Source organism: Crinia signifera, chromosome 3 (genome assembly GCF_055691185.1).
Source record: "Crinia signifera chromosome 3, ASM5569118v1, whole genome shotgun sequence".
Lineage (NCBI taxonomy): Eukaryota > Metazoa > Chordata > Amphibia > Anura > Myobatrachidae > Crinia > Crinia signifera.
The window spans coordinates 222,212,463-222,233,634 of NC_139219.1; the positions used below are offsets into that span (position 1 = coordinate 222,212,463).

The 21,172-nt window shown below is 44.3% G+C and overlaps 1 protein-coding gene across 1 annotated transcript in view; it reads left to right on the forward strand.

Moving 5' to 3' along the window:
* The first annotated feature begins 612 nt into the window (after nt 1-612).
* SLC51A (solute carrier family 51 member A) overlaps nt 613-21,172 on the forward strand; it is a 38,285-nt gene continuing 17,725 nt past the window's right edge. Inside the window, exons 1-3 of the mRNA XM_083177506.1 lie at nt 613-767; nt 18,851-18,945; nt 20,387-20,541. Of these exons, the coding sequence (XP_083033632.1) occupies nt 733-767; nt 18,851-18,945; nt 20,387-20,541 (285 nt within the window). The 5' untranslated portion in view covers nt 613-732. The remainder of the gene's footprint in view (nt 768-18,850; nt 18,946-20,386; nt 20,542-21,172) is intronic.

The window sequence follows — 21,172 nt, forward strand, 5'->3', positions numbered from 1 at the left end:
ATGGGTGCCATCGTTGGCGATTCTGCAACCAATCATCGATGGTCATAAACTATGTGATTGATAACCATCGATAGTTTTAGCTATTAAATGGCCTGTGAGCCAATCAGGGTGGGGCTTCTGGGTGTCAGGGAGTGGAGCTATGCTTCGTGTCCTGGCACCTTAAAAAAAAAAGAAACATTGGTTCTACTTTGCCAATTACCATCGATGTATGAAAACCATCTGGTTCTCCCACATCAATGGCAAAAGTATTGGCCATAAACCATCGATTATTTCAAATTATCCATGGCCATCCCTACAAATGACCATAGCATCCATCTGAGGGATGGAAAGGAAACAAGAAAGTGGATTACATCAGTTCCCAAATGCTGCACTTTAATTATCTATTGAAGACTCTAGTACTGCCCAGTTAGATAGTCTTTTAAAAATAAAATCCCTTTGAAAAAGAAAAAACATGAATTTGATAATGAATAACATGAATGGTTCCAAGTTTGCATACACTTTCAATGCACAGCTTAGATCAGACAGTATTTTACTGCGAAAACTTCAAAGCAGAACCCCCAACATATAAAACATGTTTGAATATGAAGATCAATGACCTGCAAGCCGCGGGTTCACCAATCACACTGAGGTTTTGCAGGCATTTGAACTTGGCAAAGTCCATCATTAGTTCTGTGGAGAACAGCTTGTCACATTGCAGGCAGCAGAGAGAAGGCCGACTACAGCATCTGCATCATGGCGTCCCCTGAAGAATTTAAACCAGACCCCAGGTAGAGTTACATCTGTATCTGATTAGTATAGGGAGACACACATACAGTCACCAGCCAAAAAAGATATTCTCATTATCAGCCTCCTTTGTGCCATTTGCACTTGACACTATTATACCAGTGAATCACTGGAGAAATGTTGGAAGGATGTATATTTGTAAAGGAGCCCATACACAGTCCGCTGTGTAGGGCTCCGTTCTGTACTATGCGATGCGCGCTCCCGCGCATTACATAGTACGGTACAAAAAGTATGTGCTGCACATACTTTTTGTACTAGGTACACATCGTATCGGATCGCAGTGCATGCACAATGCATGCGTACCGATCCGATGTGTGCTGTTTAAGTCCCAAACGGATCCGTTAAACGGACCGTGTATGGGCAGCTAAAAATCCTTAATCCCTGCATACACATTGAAGAATTTACAGTTTAACTGTAGGATATATAAAAGATATATATATATATAATTATACACACACCTCCCAACATAATCCTCTCCAGGAGGGACAGAATGCTCTTTTCCTGGACTTCCCTCGTATGATTACATCACCTGTGTGGAAGCACCTTTCTTATCAATTAATCTGTATAAAACAGGTGATGGCAATCATACATTAAGAGGGAAGTGTAGAAACAGAGCATTGTGTCCCTCCTGTTATGGGTAATGTTGGTTATACACACACTAGTTTACACTTAATGGCCTTGTACAATATAGGATCAGTCATACTTGCCTACCTGACCCTCTTCATGAGGGAGAAAATGCTCTGTTCCTGGACTTCCCTGGTAATGTATGATTGCCATCACCTGTGGTGAAACATCTTTCTTATTAATTACCTAGCTCACCACAGGTGATGGCAATCATACATTACCAGGGACGTCCAGGAACAGAGCATTTTCTCCCTCATGGAGATGGTCAGGTAGGCAATGCTGAGGATCAGGGGGCATTGAGCATAGTGTGGAACGTGTTGACAATCTGATATTTATTAAGATAAAAAAGGGCAGTGCACACCTGAGGGCTTAATTTTGTGCCACAGCGTGCCCTCAGGTTCACTACTCATGTGCATGGAATGAATGTTCATCCAAATGGCTGTGCACAATCTTGGGAAATTTACTAAGATGGGAGGTCTATTTCACATGGTATGGTGCAATGGGCAACCAATCAGATACTATATATTATCTTCTAGATCAGGGATGGGGAACCTTTGGCCCTCCAGCTGTTGTTGAACTACACATCCCAGCATGTCCTGCTACAATTTGCTATTTGGTCATGCTAACACTGTTGCATGGCATGCTGGGATGTGTAGTTCAACAACAGCTGTAGGGTCAAAGGTTCCTTATCCCTGTTCTAGATTCCAGAAGGTGCTAAAAAAATAAGAAGTAGGTTCTGATTGGTTTCCCATAACAACATCCCATGTGAACTAGAACTCCCCCTTGTTTGCTAAAGTGAGCTAAAAGCCAATGGGTGAAATGTAATAGGAAGAGAGATTTGGTAAGAAATCTCAGTTTTTTTTTCAAAGCGGCAATCATTTACACTGCTAAATCGAACTGGTTTTGAAGTGTAAATGATTGCTGCTTTAAAATAAACTGAGATTTCTTACCAAATCTCTCACTTTCTGAATCTCTCTTCCTATTACATTTCCCCGTTTTTCCATTTAGACCTCATTAAATTTAACCTGAGCTGGGTTCTTTCCAAGAGCTGTTCATGTGTCATTAAGTTATGGATTAACTTTCAAATGGAAGGAACATCCTTGCTGCTTTTATTTTAAGTGTCATTTGGTGCTTTTGTAAAATGAAAGACATTGGGGGTTATTCAGACCTAATAGCAAAGCTAATTTTTTAGCAAATGGACAAAACCATGCTGCATTGCAGGTGGGACAAATGTAATGTGCATAGAGAGTTAAGGTGCATATGCACTGGGCAGTATATAGGCTACATACCTCCCAACAGGACCCTCTCCAGGAGGGACACAATGCTCTGCTCCTGCACTTTCCTGTTAATGTATGATTGCCATCACCTGTTTTTGAACAGGTTAACAAATAAGACAGGTGCTTCAACACAGGTGATGGAAATCATAAATCAAGAGGAAAGAGAATTGTGTCCCTCCTGGAGAGGGTCATGTTGGGCAGAATGAGTCCGTTAGATGGAACGGCCAATATAAAAAACACAGCCGTGCCGGAAGCCACCAGTGATTGACAGCTCCCATTTGTGATATCAGTCCCGATGGATCGGGCAACGTGAACACGCTGCCCAATCCGTCTGTAGATATATCTGCAGATCAATTGATCTGCAGAAATATCAATTTGTGTGCACCCAGTTTTAAGCTGACTACACACCTACATATCTATCTGTCCAATCCCTCTGATGGGAGCAAAAATCTGGTAATATATACGAGCATATGACAATCAACCATTTACTCCACTGCCAGAAATCAGGCAAAAGTAATTCAGGCAAATTTGTTAAAGCCGTTTGAGTTATCAAATGTGCTTGAACAATCATTTATATCCATTTTCCAGTGTTTGGGTGCAAAATTGCAAATATTCGATTGTCATTTTCTCCCATATACAGTGTGTTACCAGATATTTACTCCCACTTGATTGGACAGATAAATCTGTAGGTGTGTACCCAGCTTTAGAATTATTTTGTTTCTGTGCAGGGTAAATACGGGTTGCTTTTTTTCACACTGCAATTTAGATTTCCGATTGTACACACCCCACTTAAATCTAAAGGATCCCACACACTAGTCTGACTTGTCCTGAGGATGAGTCGGACCCGATTTCTCTTGAGCTTTCCGGGCAGCTCCCCAATTTGATGTGCACTTGATGTGCCCTTTTTTACATGTGATAAATTGAACACGATTTATCGCATTTTACTCCTGGGAAGCTGCATGAGGAGGGCAGAATAATAATAAAAAAAAAAACATTCCAATGAATGCGCGGTCTCTGATTGGCTGGGAGAGCTCTCTCAGCCAATCAGCATCCACCTATTCTTTTGTATAGGTTATTTTAATTTCTTGCTCACCACTCGCCACCCACTGAAGATGCAGAGCAGGGAGAGCGACCTCTCCTGCTCAGTTGCTCTGCAGAGATGAGACCAGATGTACTAAGCTTTAAAAGTGATAAAATGGAGAGTGATAACCAGCCAGCCAATCAGCTCGTACCTGCCATGTCAAAAGCTGTGTTTGAAAAATGTCAGGCAGGAGCTGATTGGTTGGTTGCTTATCACGCTCCATTTTATCACTTTTGAAGCTTAGTGCATCTGGCCCATGGTCCGTAGGTGGATTAGCCCTGTCCTTTCTCAAATCTGTGTGACTTTCATTGGACTTCCATATTAGAGGGAGGTGCCACAGCTGCGAGCGGTAGTGGAGCATTACAATCCAAATGGCCACCTGCATATAGGAGTATGTAGCTAGACATCCTGGTAATAAATACCCATTCCTCATGCAGCAGTCCGAGATTAGACCACACTTTGGTGATTTGTTCTTTTAATTATTTTGAAGCCTTTATCTGGGTCCTGAAGGCATTTACTGGCTTCTAAATTGTAAAATAGTTTAGGCAGCATGCTATACTTTTCAAGAGGTATCAACCCTATTAACCCCTTCCCGACATTTGACGTACATTTACGTCATGGCCGGGATGTACTTCCCGACACATGGCATAAATGTACGTCATGACTTTAAACTGTCACTGCGTCTAGAGACGCAGTGACAGAGGGACGATGTCTGCTGTCCCTGACAGCAGACATGTCCCTGCATGCCCAGGGGGGGCTGCGATGCCGCCCCCCCGTCGGCGATCGCTGTGATTGGCTGTTCAGTGTGCCATTCACAGCGTTTTCCTGTGTTACCAGCGAATCAGACGCTCGGTAACACAGGTGTCAATCACCGCCGGGCGTCAGGGGGCATGAGGGGGTCATCGGTGACGATGACACCTCACCCCACCCTCACCCCACCTGCCCCCAAGGCTGTGATTGGTCCGTCGGACCGACAGCCAATCACAGCCAAGGCGCGACATTTAATCTAACGGTGACTGCGCTGCAGACGCCATTCCGGTCTGGAATAGCGTGCAGAGCGGTCACCGTGCCTATCTGCCGTGATACTGACCTGATCCTTGCTAATACTTACCTGATCCTTGCAAATACCTTACCTGATCACCTGATCACTGCTTGTAGCGTGCTGGACGCTTCCTGGATCTGACTTCTTGGGACTTCCTGCAACTGCTGCAGTGTGATAGAGAGATAGAGAGATAGAGAGAGAGATAGAGAGAGATAGAGAGATAGTGACAGAGAGAGCTATATTTTGTGTCTGCTACCCCCCCTTTTTGGGGGTGCAGGTTTTTTTTATATATAAATAACTGTCAGTGCTGCTGCTGCAGTGTCATAGAGTGATAGATAGTGATAGATAGTGATAGATAGTGAGAGATAGAGAGATAGAAAGATTTGTGTCTGCTACCCCCCCTTTTTGGGGGTGCAGGTTTTTTTTTATATATATAACTGTCAGTGCTGCTGCTGCAGTGTCATAGAGTGATAGATAGTGATAGATAGTGAGAGATAGAGAGATAGTGACAGAGAGTGATAGAGAGTGTATATTTTGTGTCTGCTACCCCCCCTTTTTGGGGGTGCAGGTTTTTTTTTATACATATAACTGTCAGTGCTGCTGCTGCAGTGTCCTAGAGTGATAGATAGTGATAGATAGTGATAGATAGTGATAGATAGTGATAGATAGTGAGAGATAGTGAGAGATAGTGAGAGATAGTGAGAGATAGTGAGAGATAGTGAGAGATAGTGAGAGATAGTGACAGAGAGTGATAGAGAGTGTATATTTTGTGTCTGCTACCCCCCCTTTTGTGCTGATCAGTATATCTGTGCTGATCAGCAACTTTTTGGGGGCGCAGGGTTTTTTTTTTTTATATATACCTGTCAGTTGCTGCCAGTTGCACTGTCAGTTGCACCAAAGGTTGTGCACCTGCTGCCCCTCACTGGTAATCAGTGTCGCATCACTGATCACCTTTTTTTTTTTTTGAGGGTGCTGTGGGGTCTTTTTTTAATTTTTTTTTTTACACACACTGTGATTTTGTGGGTGTCCTGTGGCCACTGTGAGCTGATCAGTGACGTACATCACTGATCAGCTTTTTCGGCACAGGGTTGATCTATTTTTTTTTTTTTTATCAAATTCCTGTTGCCTTTGAGCGCTGTTCAGTGACGGACGTTACTGACCAACATCTGTGCTCAATTTTTGGCGCAGGACCTTTTTTTTTTTTTTTTTTTAACCCCTTCAATTTTTTTTTTTTTTTATTGGGATCAAATTCCTGTATAAAGTATTTTTTTTTTTTCTGCACTACATACACACTACACACTACATACCCCCCGGGTTGAAATAAAGTTTGTACCCCCCCCTACACTATACACGTGTTGAAACATTTCACTACCAGTAACACAAAAATAAAAATGTCATCCCAAATGTCATCCCAAATGTCATCCCAGTTATCCAGAAGAATGTATTCAGCGGAGGAGGCATATGCCATGCTTGCCTCTGACTCTGACACAGCCAGTGATGCAAGCGGGGAATTTGAAGGATTTGTCTTAAGCTCCTCTTCCTCCTCTGGTGATGAGGGACCCCCTCAAAGATGCCCCCGTAGAGCAGCTGAGACCCCCCCCCCAATAATTGATCTCGTATGGACCCCACCACCAGACAATTTTGAGCCCCAGGTTCCTGAGTTTTTGGCCATGCCAGGAATCCAATTTGATTCCACAGGTCTCAGAGAAATTGACTTTTTCAAATTATTTTTCTCTGATGATTTTATAAATTTAATGGTGGACCAAACTAATTTATATGCCCAGCAGTTTATTGCTCAAAACCCCACGTCATCATTTGCTAGGTGGACCCCTGTAGATGCAGTAGAGATGATGACGTTTTGGGGTCTGGTGTTTCATATGGGCATAGTAAAAAAGCCAGAAATTAGGCAATATTGGAGTACAGATGTTCTGTACAGTACTCCATTTTACCGTATGGCCATGCCCCGGGCTCGATTTGAGACGATCCTTAAATTTTTGCATTACAACGATAATGCACAGTGCCCTCCCAGAGATGATCCCACCTTTGACCGGCTATTCAAAGTCAGGCCGGTCATTGATCATTTCAGTGCCAAATTTGCAGAGATGTACATCCCTGAAAAATTTATTTGTATTGACGAGTCCCTTATACATTTTAAAGGAAGGGTTAAATTCCGCCAGTACCTTCCCAGTAAGAGGGCAAGGTATGGCATAAAAATGTATAAGCTGTGTGAAAGCACCTCAGGGTACACCCACATGTTTAGGGTATATGAAGGGAAGGATTCAAGAATTGAACCGCCAGAATGCCCCCCCTCCCTCGTAGGTGTTAGTGGAAAAATTGTCTGGGATTTAGTGCACCCCTTCCTGGATAAAGGTTATCACCTCTATGTGGATAACTTTTACACTAGCATCCCCCTGTTTAAGGCCCTTGGTTCAAGAGGTACAGCAGCTTGCGGTACTGTGCGCAAGAACCAAAGAGGCCTCCCAAAAACGCACATTGCCCAAGTAATGAGAAGGGGTGAAAGCAGGGGAATATGCACCGAAAATATGTTGTTGGTCAAATATAAGGACAAGAGGGATGTCCTTATACTGACAACAATTCACGGAGACAGTACCACCTCCGTCCCTGTACGAGGTACCAGTACCCACACCTCCAAACCTAATTGTATCCTGGATTACAATAAGTACATGGGCGGAGTGGATCTTTCAGATCAGGTACTGAAGCCATACAGTGCCCTGCGGAAAACAAAAATCTGGTACAAGAAGCTGGCCGTGTATATCATCCAGATGGCACTGTATAACGCTTACGTGCTATTCCGTTCTACCGGCCAGAGGGGGACATTTATGCACTTTCAAGAGGAAGTCTTAAAGGGCCTAATATTTGGGAACCAGCAGGCAGAGGGCCCCAGTACTTCTAGTACTGGCCCCCGTATTGTACCAGGGCAGCATTTTCCTGATGAAATCCCCTCCACTGGAAAAAAGGGCAGGACACAAAAAAGGTGCAAAGTTTGCTATAAAAAGGGAATAAGAAAGCAAACTATTTTCCAGTGTGACACTTGCCCCGACAAACCCGGCCTATGTATAAAGGAGTGTTTTAAAATATACCACACATCTATGGATTATTAGGTTCATAATTTCACCGTGCTTCGGGGGTCTTGCTAATGCCACATAGCACCCACCATTCATTCCACCAGAATCTGAGCCGCAAAATCCAAAAATCACTCCTTCCCTTCTGAGTCCTGCCATGCACCCAACTGGTATTTTTCGGTCACATGTGAGGCATTGCCGTACTCGGGAGAAATTGGGGCACAGATTTTCGGGTGCTTTTTCTCCTTCATACCTTCTGAAAATTAAAAATTCTGAGCCAGAACTGCATTTTTGTGTAAAAAAATGTAATTTTTCATTTTCACTGCCCAGTTGTATCAAAATTGGTGAAACCCCTGGGGGTTTGAAATGTACACTATACCCCTAGATGAATTCCCTGAGGGGTGTAGTTTGCAAAATGGGGTCACTTGTAGGGGGGTTCCACTGTATTGGTGCTTTGGGGGTCTTGCTAATGCGACATAGCACCCACCAACATTCCACCAGAATTTGTGCTGCAAAATCCAAATATCACTCCTTCCCTTCTGAGTCCTGCCACTTTTTGGTCACACATGAGGCATTGCCGTACTCGGGAGAAATTGGGGCACAGATTTTGGGGTGCTTTTTCTCCTTCATACCTTCTGAGAATGAAAAATTTTGAGCCAGAACTGCATTTTTGTGTAAAAAAATGTAATTTTTCATTTTCACTGCCCAGTTGTATCAAAATTGGTGAAACCCCTGGGGGTTTGAAATGTACACTATACCCCTAGATGAATTCCCTGAGGGGTGTAGTTTGCAAAATGGGGTCACTTGTGGGGGGGTTCCACTGTATTGGTGCTTTGGGGGTCTTGCTAATGCGACATAGCACCCACCAACATTCCACCACCAAAAATCACTCCTTCCCTTCTGAGTCCTGCCATGCACCCAACTGGTATTTTTTGGTCACATATGAGGCATTGCCATACTCGGGAGAAATTGGGGCACAGATTTTGGGGTGCTTTTTCTCCTTCATACCTTATGAAAATGAAAAATTTTGAGCCAGAACTGCATTTTTGTGTAAAAAAATGTAATTTTTCATTTTCACTGCCCAGTTGTATCAAAATTGGTGAAACCCCTGGGGGTTTGAAATGTACACTATACCCCTAGATGAATTCCCTGAGGGGTGTAGTTTGCAAAATGGGGTCACTTGTGGGGGGGTTCCACTGTATTGGTGCTTGGGGGGTCTTGCTAATGCAACATAGCACCCACCAACATTCCACCAGAATCTGAGCTGCAAAATCAAAAATCACTCCTTCCTTTCTGAGTCCTGCCATGCACCCAAATGGTATTTTTTGGTCACATGTGAGGCATTGCCGTACTCGGGAGAAATTGGGGCACAGATTTTGGGGTGCTTTGTCTCCTTCATTCCTTGTGAAAATGAAAAATTTTGAGCCAGAACTGCATTTTTGTGTAAAAAATGTAATTTTGCATTTGCACAGCCCAGTTGTATCAAAATTGGTGAAACCCCTGGGGGTTTGAAATGTACACTATACCCCTAGATGAATTCCCTGAGGGGTGTAGTTTGCAAAATGGGGTCACTTGTGGGGGGGGTTCCACTGTATTGGTGCTTGGGGGGTCTTGCTAATGCGACATAGCACCCACCAAAATTCCACCAGAATCTGAGCTGCAAAATCCAAAAATCACTCCTTCCCTTCTGAGTCCTGCCATGCACCCAAATGGTATTTTTTGGTCACATGTGAGGCATTGCCGTACTCGGGAGAAATTGGGGCACAGATTTTGGGGTGCTTTTTCTCCTTCATACCTTATGAAAATGAAAAATTTTGAGCCAGAACTGCATTTTTGTGTAAAAAAATGTAATTTTTCATTTTCACTGCCCAGTTGTATCAAAATTGGTGAAACCCCTGGGGGTTTTAAATGTACACTATACCCCTAGATGAATTCCCTGAGGGGTGTAGTTTGCAAAATGGGGTCACTTGTGGGGGGGTTCCACTGTATTGGTGCTTTGGGGGTCTTGCTAATGCGACATAGCACCCACCAACATTCCACCACCAAAAATCACTCCTTTCCTTCTGAGTCCTGCCATGCACCCAACTGGTATTTTTTGGTCACATATGAGGCATTGCCATACTCGGGAGAAATTGTGGCACAGATTTTGGGGTGCTTTTTCTCCTTCATACCTTATGAAAATGAAAAATTTTGAGCCAGAACTGCATTTTTGTGTAAAAAAATGTAATTTTTCATTTTCACTGCCCAGTTGTATCAAAATTGGTGAAACCCCTGGGGGTTTGAAATGTACACTATACCCCTAGATGAATTCCCTGAGGGGTGTAGTTTGCAAAATGGGGTCACTTGTGGGGGGTTCCACTGTATTGGTGCTTGGGGGGTCTTGCTAATGCAACATAGCACCCACCAACATTCCACCAGAATCTGAGCTGCAAAATCCAAAAATCACTCCTTCCTTTCTGAGTCCTGCCATGCACCCAAATGGTATTTTTTGGTCACATGTGAGGCATTGCCGTACTCGGGAGAAATTGGGGCACAGATTTTGGGGTGCTTTGTCTCCTTCATTCCTTGTGAAAATGAAAAATTTTGAGCCAGAACTGCATTTTTGTGTAAAAAATGTAATTTTGCATTTGCACAGCCCAGTTGTATCAAAATTGGTGAAACCCCTGGGGGTTTGAAATGTACACTATACCCCTAGATGAATTCCCTGAGGGGTGTAGTTTGCAAAATGGGGTCACTTGTGGGGGGGTTCCACTGTATTGGTGCTTGGGGGGTCTTGCTAATGCGACATAGCACCCACCAAAATTCCACCAGAATCTGAGCTGCAAAATCCAAAAATCACTCCTTCCCTTCTGAGTCCTGCCATGCACCCAAATGGTATTTTTTGGTCACATGTGAGGCATTGCCGTACTCGGGAGAAATTGGGGCACAGATTTTGGGGTGCTTTTTCTCCTTCATACCTTCTGAAAATGAAAAATTTTGAGCCAGAACTGCATTTTTGTGTAAAAAAATGTAATTTTTCATTTTCACTGCCCAGTTGTATCAAAATTGGTGAAACCCCTGGGGGTTTGAAATGTACACTATACCCCTAGATGAATTCCCTGAGGGGTGTAGTTTGCAAAATGGGGTCACTTGTGTAGGGGGTTCCACTGTATTGGTGCTTTGGGGGTCTTGCTAATGCGACATAGCACCCACCAACATTCCACCACCAAAAATCACTCCTTCCCTTCTGAGTCCTGCCATGCACCCAACTGGTATTTTTTGGTCACATATGAGGCATTGCCATACTCGGGAGAAATTGGGGCACAGATTTTGGGGTGCTTTTTCTCCTTCATACCTTCTGAAAATGAAAAATTTTGAGCCAGAACTGCATTTTTGTGTAAAAAATTTAATTTTTCATTTTCACTGCCCAGTTGTACCACAATTGGTGAAACCCCTGGGGGATTGAAATGTACACTATACCCCTAGATGAATTCCCTGAGGGGTGTAGTTTGCAAAATGGGGTCACTTGTGGGGGGGTTCCTAAATTTTAGCATCTTATGGTGCCTAGAAACCTACATGGTGCCTAAAAAATAATCTCATAAAAAGGAGGCTCCAAAATCAAGTAGGTGCTCCTTCTATTATGAAGCCTGTGGTTTGGTCAACGTGCACACTAGGGCCACATATAGGATATTTATGAAAACAAAAGAATTGGGGGAATCAATTTTTAGTCACATTTCTCTAGTAAAATGTACTGTGTTCCTTAGAAAAATGTATTAAAATTGCAAATCTGCAAAAAAAATGAAATTTTGAAATTTCACCTACACTTTGTTTTAATTCCTGTGAAACACCTAAAGGGTTAACAAACTTCCAAAAAAGGGATTTTTGTAAGAACTTACCATTCGAATCCCTTTCTCTGATATGGTCCTGGTGACACAGCTCAACACTGGGATGTAGGAGGGTCCGAAGGAGCCAGGCACCTATCCTAAAGCTTTAGAGGGTAGGCTCCTCCCCTACTGCATCCCTGGACTCTTCAGTTCAATCTTTCAAAGCCACTGGAATACATTAACTCAGTACAAACGCCTGCACATATTATATGCACATTTTATAACAGAAACTGTTAACTCTTAACCATTTTAACATGAACATCATGAAATTCTGGCATACTTACTGAGCGTAAGGGAGGGATCGCTGTGTCACCAGGACCATATCAGAGAAAGGGATTCGAACGGTAAGTTCTTACAAAAATCCCTTTTTCTCTTTCAATGGTCCTGGTGACACAGCTCAACACTGGGACGTTCCGGAGCCGGTCCTTTGGGAGGGTACGCTCAGGTCTGCAGCTCTCAGCACTGCTCGCCCGAATGATGCGTCCTCCGACGCGAACTCATGGAATCTATAGAATTTGGCAAATGTGTGAACAGATGACCAAGTGGCAGCTCTGCAAACCTGCTCAGCTGTGGCCCCATGTCGGACCGCCCAAGAGGTGGCAACTGACCTGGTGGTATGCGCATTTATTCTGGCCGGTACAGGCCTACCCACTTTGGTGTATGCAAAGGCTATCACAGAACGCAACCACCTAGCAATGGTCTGCTTAGATGCAGGCCAACCAATTTTATGTACGTCATACAGTACCAATAAAGTGTCAGTTTTCCTAACACTCTTCACTCTGTCCACATATATGCGTAAGGCACGCACAACATCCAAAGTCTTCAACTTGTCCCTTTTCTTGGAACCCTCTGGGGGTTGAAACACAGGTAGAACTATCTCCTGATTTAAATGGAAGGCAGAGACTACCGTCGGTAAAAATTGCGGCACTGTTCTCAGAACAGCCCTGTCATCGTGAAAAATTAAGAAGGGAGATTTGCATGACAAGGCTCCCAGCTCTGACACCCTTTTAGCAGATGCTACTGCTAACAAAAACACTAGCTTCCACGTGAGAAACTTAAAGTCAGCCGACCTTAAAGGCTCAAAAGGTGCCTTCTGAAGGCAATCCAAAACCAGTGACAGATCCCAAGGTGCTACTGGTTGCTTGTAAGGGGGTTTCAGTCTGGATACCCCTTGTAAAAAGGTTTGAATCTCCGGTAAAATGGCAATTCTTTTTTGAAAATAGATGGACAAGGCCGAAATCTGCACCTTCAACGACTGAAGGCTTAGGCCCGAAGAAAATCCATCTTGTAGAAAATCCAACATTTTTGATAATTTGAAGTGAGATGTGTGAGCTTTTTGCCTCTCACACCATCTAATATAAGTCTTCCAGACTCTATAATAATTTGCCGAAGAAACAGCTTTTCTGGCTTTTATCATAGTCTGCACTACTGCGTCAGAAAATCCTTTCTTTTTTAAAATGGCGGTTTCAATAACCAAGCCGTCAAAATCAATCGATCGGAATCCAGGTGATTGAATGGGCCTTGTCTTAACAGGTCTGGTCTCAGAGGTAGACGCCATGAATCCACTGATAACCTCTGAAGCCTCGAGTACCAAGACCTCCTTGGCCAATCTGGGGCCACAAGGATCACCGGAACCTTCTGGTCCTGTACCCTCTTCAACAGTCTCGCTAACATTGGAATTGGAGGGAATGCATAAAGAAGGTCTCCCTGCCAATGAGTAGTCATGGCATCCACTGCCTCTGCTAGCGGATCTCTCGTTCTGGCATAGAACCTGGGCACCTGATGGTTGAACCTGGATGCCATTAGGTCCAAATCCGGAGTTCCCCACATTGCCGTGATCTGGTGAAACACCTGAGGATGTAGGCTCCATTCTCCTTCCTTGAGCTCCTCCCTGCTCAGGAAGTCTGCTTCTATATTCTCCACTCCTGGAATGAATATAGCCGATATGGCAGGAACATTCTGTTCCGCCCATAGGAAGATTCTGGACACCTCCCACATGGCCAATCTGCTGCGTGTACCTCCCTGGTGATTCAGATACGCCACAGCTGTGGCATTGTCGGTCTGAATCCTCAAGGGGAGGTTCCTTAACCTGTCTTCCGCTAAGGAGATCACTTTCCAGACAGCTCTCAGCTCCAAGATGTTGATTGGTAACACTGATACGTCTGCCGTCCACAGGCCCTGCAGCCTGAGATCCAGGGCTACTGCCCCCCAGCCCCTGAGACTGGCATCGGTAGTTACTACCAACCAGTCCCAGGTCTGTAATGACCGACCCCATTGAAGGGAATCTACCTCTGTCCACCATTTCAAGGAGTCCCGAGTGTCCGCGGACAGCACTATCAACTCCGTCTTCATGGACAAAGTGTTTCCTGACCAGGCTGACAAAATGTTCCATTGGAATACTCGTGAGTGGAACCTGGCAAATTGAAGCGTTTCGAATGACGCCACCATTTTCCCCAGGAGTTTGAGGCACCTCCATACTGACAAGCTCGGAGCTCTGAGAATCTCCTGAACTAGGGTGACCAAGTCCCTGGCCTTTATCTCCGGGAGAAATACCCGATGGAGATGGGTATCCAGTATGACTCCCAAGGACTGGATCCTCTGTGATGGTACCAACTGAGATTTTTGTAAGTTTAAAATCCAGCCGTGAGCCTGCAAAAAACTGATGGCCTCTTTCAAGTGACTTTGCAGCAGGGTTGCTGACTCCGCCTTGAACAGGAGATCGTCCAAATAGGGTATTACTGTGATTCCCTTGAGCCTCAGCACTGCCGCCATCACAGACATTATTTTTGTAAATACCCTTGGCGCGGTTGCTATCCCAAAGGGTAACGCCCGGAACTGTAAATGCAGGTCTCCTATGGCAAATCTCAACAGCGTCTGATGTTCCGGGTGAATGGGAACGTGCAGATATGCGTCTTGGACATCCATGGACGCCAGAAATTCTCCCTGGTCCAGACTCAGGAGAACAGACCTCAAAGACTCCATTTTGAAATGGTCTACCCATAGGTGAACATTTAAGGACTTCAAATTTAGTATTGGTCTGAAAGACCCGTCTGGTTTGGGCACCAGGAACAGCGTGGAGTAAAATCCTTTCTTCCACTCTGCCCTGGGAACCGGAATTACCACCCCTTTTTCCAAAAGGGAATGAGCCGCTCTTATCAGAGCTGTGCGCAGGAGCGCCTGCTTTGGTATGGGTGTGGGGATGAACCTCTTCGGAGGGCGCCCTCTGAAAGGGATTTTGTAACCCTGGGTAATAATCTCTAAGACCCAGGTATCCTGGTCTAGAGAAGCCCAAGCGTCCCTGAAGTGTGTGAGACGCCCCCCCACCTTTATCCCTGCCGGGCTTATCCCCAGGCAGTCATGCGGAGGGTTTATCCTCTCCTTTAGAGGCAGGCTTCTTATGGAAAGAGCCAAACTTGGACCTTTGAGATTTGCCCCTGGAGGTCTGAAACCTTCCCCTGAACGACTGTCCCCGAAAGGACGCACCACCTCTAGGGGAGGGCCGAAAGGACGGCCTAAAAGCAGCGAATCTGGATGACTGCTTTGTTGAGGAGGCCGGCAGAAACGTACTCTTGCCGCCTGTGGCTTGTTTTATAATCTCCTCAAGCTCAGAACCAAAAAGTAACTTTCCCTTGAAAGCTAACAATTCTAGGGCCTTTTTGGACTCATTGTCCGCTTCCCAGGCCTTAAGCCAGAGCACTCTCCTGGCATTAATAGAGACTGTGGACACTCTGGTAGCCATTTTAAGAGCTTCCTCCTCTGCTTCCACCGCATATTCTGCCGCGGCCTTAATCTTTTCTGCTACCAGCAAAGCACCAGGGTCAGCCTGCAGCATGGTGCATAACTCACCAGCCCACTCTATAATGGCCTTAGAGACCCAGGCTGAAGCAATAAGGGGGCGCAGGGTAAACCCCACCCCTTCAAAAATAGCTTTGAGGTTTCCCTCGAGCTTTTTATCCACAGAATCTTTAAAAGCTGCACCACCCTGTACAGGCAATACCGTAGCTTTTGATAAACGTGCCACAGAAGCATCCACAACAGGCACTTTTTCCCAGAGTTCAGAATGAGACTCCGGCATGGGGTACAGACTAAGGAATCTTTTAGGCATCTGTAGCCTCTTATCTGGGGTTTTCCAAGCCCCTTCCAATAGTTCCTGTAACCCCTCATCTGAGGGAAAAGTAACAGCCTCCTTCCGCTGTCGCTTAAAAACACCCTTAACAGGGGTCTTATCCTCAACAGACAGTTTTAACGCCTGTTTAACAGCTACAATGAGATCCTCTATACCAGCAGCAGAGGTCTCTTCAAAATCATCACCCTGGTCCCAGGGTGTGTCAGTATACTCTCCTTCCTCCTCCTCTAACACATTAGGCATAGCATAAGACCTTTTAGGGGTCCCTGCAACATCATCCATTTTGTCCAGTATTTCACTGAATCTGTTGATCCCTTTAGCAGTATCCTGCATCACTTGAATAAGCGCAGGATCTGCCTGGGTAAGAGGCAAGGAGCCAGACGACTGCTGAGATGATGGCATAGGTCTCTGTGATTCTACCAGCACATCACTCTGCCTGTCCAGAAGCTGCACCAAAGCGTTTACAGACCTGCCTAGGGCACTGGCCCACGCAGGTTCACTCTGCTCTGCCCTATGGTGTTCACTGCCCATGGGTCTCACATCAGCGCAAGTAATGCATAAGCCCCCCTTGGCCATCTGCTCAGGCACAAACTTTTGTGTGCAAACATTGCACGCGCTCAGTGCACTAAGGGCTCCCTCCCCCAAAACCACAGCCTGATGCTCAGACATGATGCAAGTGAAAAATATATATATCTCAATATACACAGTGCAAACAATTGTACAAGCGCTTATACAAAGTCAATGCACCCAGTCACTTAGCTGTCTGTAGGTTTCAACTGCGGGGAAGCGATGCCCAGGAAATCCAAGTCACTCTGCCAGGATCAATTAGCCAGCTCAGCTCCGCTGCAAGCGTTCTGAAAGGCGCCAAAGTCAGAGTGAAGGAAGAGACCAAAAGTCCCTGCTGCTGCGGGGTCCGTGACCTCTTGGCGCCAACCACCCCCAGCTAGCCGCTCCTTAGGTAGGATTTCCTTGTTCCAGTGTCTCCCCCTCAAATGGGGACCACTTGGAACATGCCTGTCACAGCGCTGCTGTCCTCTCAGTCAGGAGCTCAGCGTGTAAGCTCCGCATAAAATGGCCGCCGCCATCACGGAGCGCCTGTCCCCCATGATCCCCACCTAACTGTGGAGCCGGTTTCAGGCTACTCCGGAGCCCAGGCAGCCTCTTCATAGAGGCTATGAGCGCAGCACAGGGAGACCAGACAGTGTCTACCCTGTGCACAGATAGCTGACAGGACGCGCTTCTGTCAGCTCCTGCTGCGCTAGCAGTGTGAGGATTCACTATGAAAATCCTCACACTGTGCCTACCTAGCTAGGGTAATAGTTAATAAAATAATAAAAATCCCCTAACTACTCTATTTCTTCGGCTGCTCCGCAGCCCTTTAGAATAGCACCCACTCCAGTGGGCACCTAACACGAACTGAAGAGTCCAGGGATGCAGTAGGGGAGGAGCCTACCCTCTAAAGCTTTAGGATAGGTGCCTGGCTCCTTCGGACCCTCCTACATCCCAGTGTTGAGCTGTGTCACCAGGACCATTGAAAGAGAAATGCTGTTTTGAATACTGTGAGGGGTGCAGTTTTTGAAATGGTATCATTTATGGGGGTGTCTCACATACAAGTCCCTCAAAGTCACATCAGAACTGAACTGGTCCCTAAAAAAAATCAGTGTTTGAAATTTTCTTGAAAATTTGAGAATTTGCTATTCATATTGTAAGCCTCCTAGTGTCCAAAAAAATTAAAAGGAAGTTGAAATAATGATGGAAACATAAAGTAGACATATGGTCTATGTTAGTTATTAACTATTTTGAGTGGTATGATTATTTGTCTCACAAGCAGAAAATTTAACAATTTGCAAATTGCTAAATTTTCCATTTTTTTATGACATTTTGGTATTTTTCACAAAAAAACACAGACTGTATCGACCCAAATTTACCACTAATTTGAAGTACAATGTGTCACGAAAAAACAATCTCAAAATCACTGGGATAAGTAAAAGCAAAAAAAAGTTATCCCTACTTAAGTGATACATGTCAGATTTGAAAAAAAGGGCTCTGTCAGGAACGCAAAAACTGGCTCTGTCAGGAAGGGGTTAACTACCTCATCAGTGATTTGCTTATGTGAATATATAATATATGATGATACCAATATTAACTTCAAGTTGTAGGAGATTTTACATTTTTCTGGCTGCCCCCCACGTCCCCAGAAGTGTCTGGATCTCCTGCATCCCACCCGCTCCGTAGTGTGGGAGATATAAAGAGATTATACACTTAATTGCGACACCGTATGGAGGTGGGGGATGGGATTAGACACACCCCTCCACACAGACCCACAACCCATGGCATTTTGGGTGCAGGACTAAGTGGCTGACAGCTTGGCACCACCCCCTGAAGTAAGACATTGGGGCACATGATATGAAAATGTTGCAGGCCCTTCAACATACATGGATAAGAATGCAACTGCTCTAAGGGCCTTATTTTGGTTCATTCTTTCTGACAAAATCCTTCTTAGATGGACAAAACCATGTGCACTGCAGGGGGGCAGATGTAACATGTGCAGAGAGAATTAGATTTGGGTGAGTAATTTTGTTTCTGTGCAGGAAAAATACTGACTGCTTTATTTTTACACTGCAATATAGATCTCACTTTGAAGTAAAACCCCACCCAAATCTAATTCTCTCTGCACATGTTACATCTGCCCCACCTGCAGTGCACATGGTTTTGCCCATCTAAGAAGGATTTTGTCAGAAAGAATGAACCAAAATAAGGCCCTAAATGTCACATCATGTACACAATGCCTCAATACAAGCTTTGGTATTATTCCCAGTTTCTTTGTTTTTGTATAGGACACCTTTACTTCTATGATTCAAAAGATAAAATAACCTTGGAACAAAATGTAAAACAAAAGTTAAATGCTTCATTTATTTCTGTACCTATGTTACGCCTGACAAGTTTCACAGTGCTTCTGTTTGTTTTGCAGTCTCCCAAAGCAACTTGTCTTCCTCCTGATGAAAAATTACAGCATACCAAAGTCCTGCTTCGATATCCCACCGACAGCATCACAGCTACCATACCGTATGTCATTTAGCCAAATACATTTAGAAACTTCAACTCTGCTAAAATAAATGTTTGCATTATCTAGTGCAGAATTGGCACAAATAGCTTGACATGGAAAATACATATAAATTAAATTACTTTAAACCTAAAATACATTCCCCCAAAAATGTGTTTCTAAATGAATGTGGCCTCTGCTTAACATACACATATATTGTCAGATATACAGTATATATAGACTGCTAATAGAAAATAATCCCCCCACTTTGCCAAAGTTGACTAAAGATTGTGAACAGGACTAGGCGACTGTAATTAATGCGGATTAATGCATAATACTTGTTTAAGCATACATTTCTTAAACACAAAAGCAACAGTGACTGAATTGGTGTGCACAACGCAACCTGAGTACAAATCTGTATAATGTAAAACACCTTTACATACAATACCAGAAACGCAAAAAAGGAAATAGAAAGTTCTCTGGTGCTGGTGATGATGTTCTGTGATCTATCTTCATTTATCCCCCTCAGGACGTTGGATTTACCCAAAAATATCAAGAAACAGAGATAGGCAATAGTGAAGCACTGTAAATTTCTTTCTTAACGCATAGGGAGTGACTTTTCTTTCACCATAGGCATCCAATATTCCACATCAGATTCACGATATATGAATATTGGTTGCCAATGGTGACAGAAAAGTCCCTCCCTATGCGTTATATGTCTGCTATATGTAGACCAATTTATATTTGTATATGAGTTTTATCTGGATGAATTATAAAATCAGAAAAATAGTAAGAAATTTACAGTGCTTCACTATTGCGTAGCTCTTTTTCTTCATGCTTTATTTTTACACTGCAATGCAGATAACAGTTTGAAGTACAAACCTTTTGCAAGTGAACCAGAATCATCCCCTTAATGCTAATGATAGTATCAGCCCAGTATCAGATTTATACATGATAAATAGCTAGCCTGAGATTTCCTAGCAAATGTTATATATCAGTTCCATATCTCCCAACAATAAGGAGGCATAATGAGGCACGGGGAGAGACGGTGCTGTGCGCCAAAGGCACCCCCGAAAATTTTGGGGGCATAGCCTAGTGGGAAGGGGGCATGGCCTGTACTCATGATGCTCCCACAAGGCCACACCCAGTTTTCGCCACTGTGGGAGCAGGAATAGACACTGCGAACATGCATCTATTCACGGGTGACAGGGGGGTCTCTCAACTTCCTTCCCCGCAGGACACTGACGGCCCCGGGCCAGATGCGGGAATGTCCCGAAAAACCGGTACGTTCCCACAGAAAGCGGTATAGTTGGGAGGTATGCAGTCCTGTTAATGTAGCTGCTTTTTTGATTTCTTTAATTGGGAACAGTTTAATGTTCTGTGCTGTAAATATATGACTGTTCTATACCGTCAGTGAAATATTACCCACACTCCTGCTTTCTAACTGCTGCTCTCTACTTCCAGTGCTGGACACAGTGCAGCTGTGCATTATGGGGATTCTCACCACCCTTACCATACTCTCAGTTATCCTCTATCTGGAAGATGCTGTTTATATTATAAAGAAAGTGAGATGCCCAGTGAAGAAAAACACAATTCTATGGAAAAGTGCCGCTCCAACGGTGAGAAGGAAAAACTCTGCCGTAAAAGTATATGTGCATTTTATAGTGTGACGCATAATGACTTATAAATGTCTATTGCCCAGAGAATAAGCATTTTTTATTAGAGAGCACAGGAAATGGCACGATTTCATGTAGTTCTACACTACCAGTCAGTGTGAGTGTGTGTGTGTGTGTGGGGGGGTAAAAACATTGTAGTGTAGCACAGGGACCGGATAAAATGGGGATGTGAGGCTTTGTGAGTATGAAGAGCTTGTATTGGATTCTGAAGGTGAACGGGAGCCAGTGTAGGTCTTGTAAGAGGAGAGGTGGAGGTGGACATAGCTTGGATAAGATAAGCTGGGCAGCAGCATTTAGGATAGACTGGACTGGAGTGTTGCTTTTTTTCAAACAGGCCAGAAAGGATGAGATAACTGTAGTCCAAGCTGAAGATGACCAGTGAGTGGATGAGGGTCTTAGGGGCAGATGTATTAAGCCTGGTGAAGAGATAAACTGGAGATAAAGTGGAAGGAGATAACGCACCAGCCAATCAGATCCCAACTGTCATATTTCAAACACAGCTGATTGGCTGGTGCATTAACTCTTCCAAGTTATCTCCACTTTATCTCCAGTTTATCTCTTCTCCAGGCTTAAT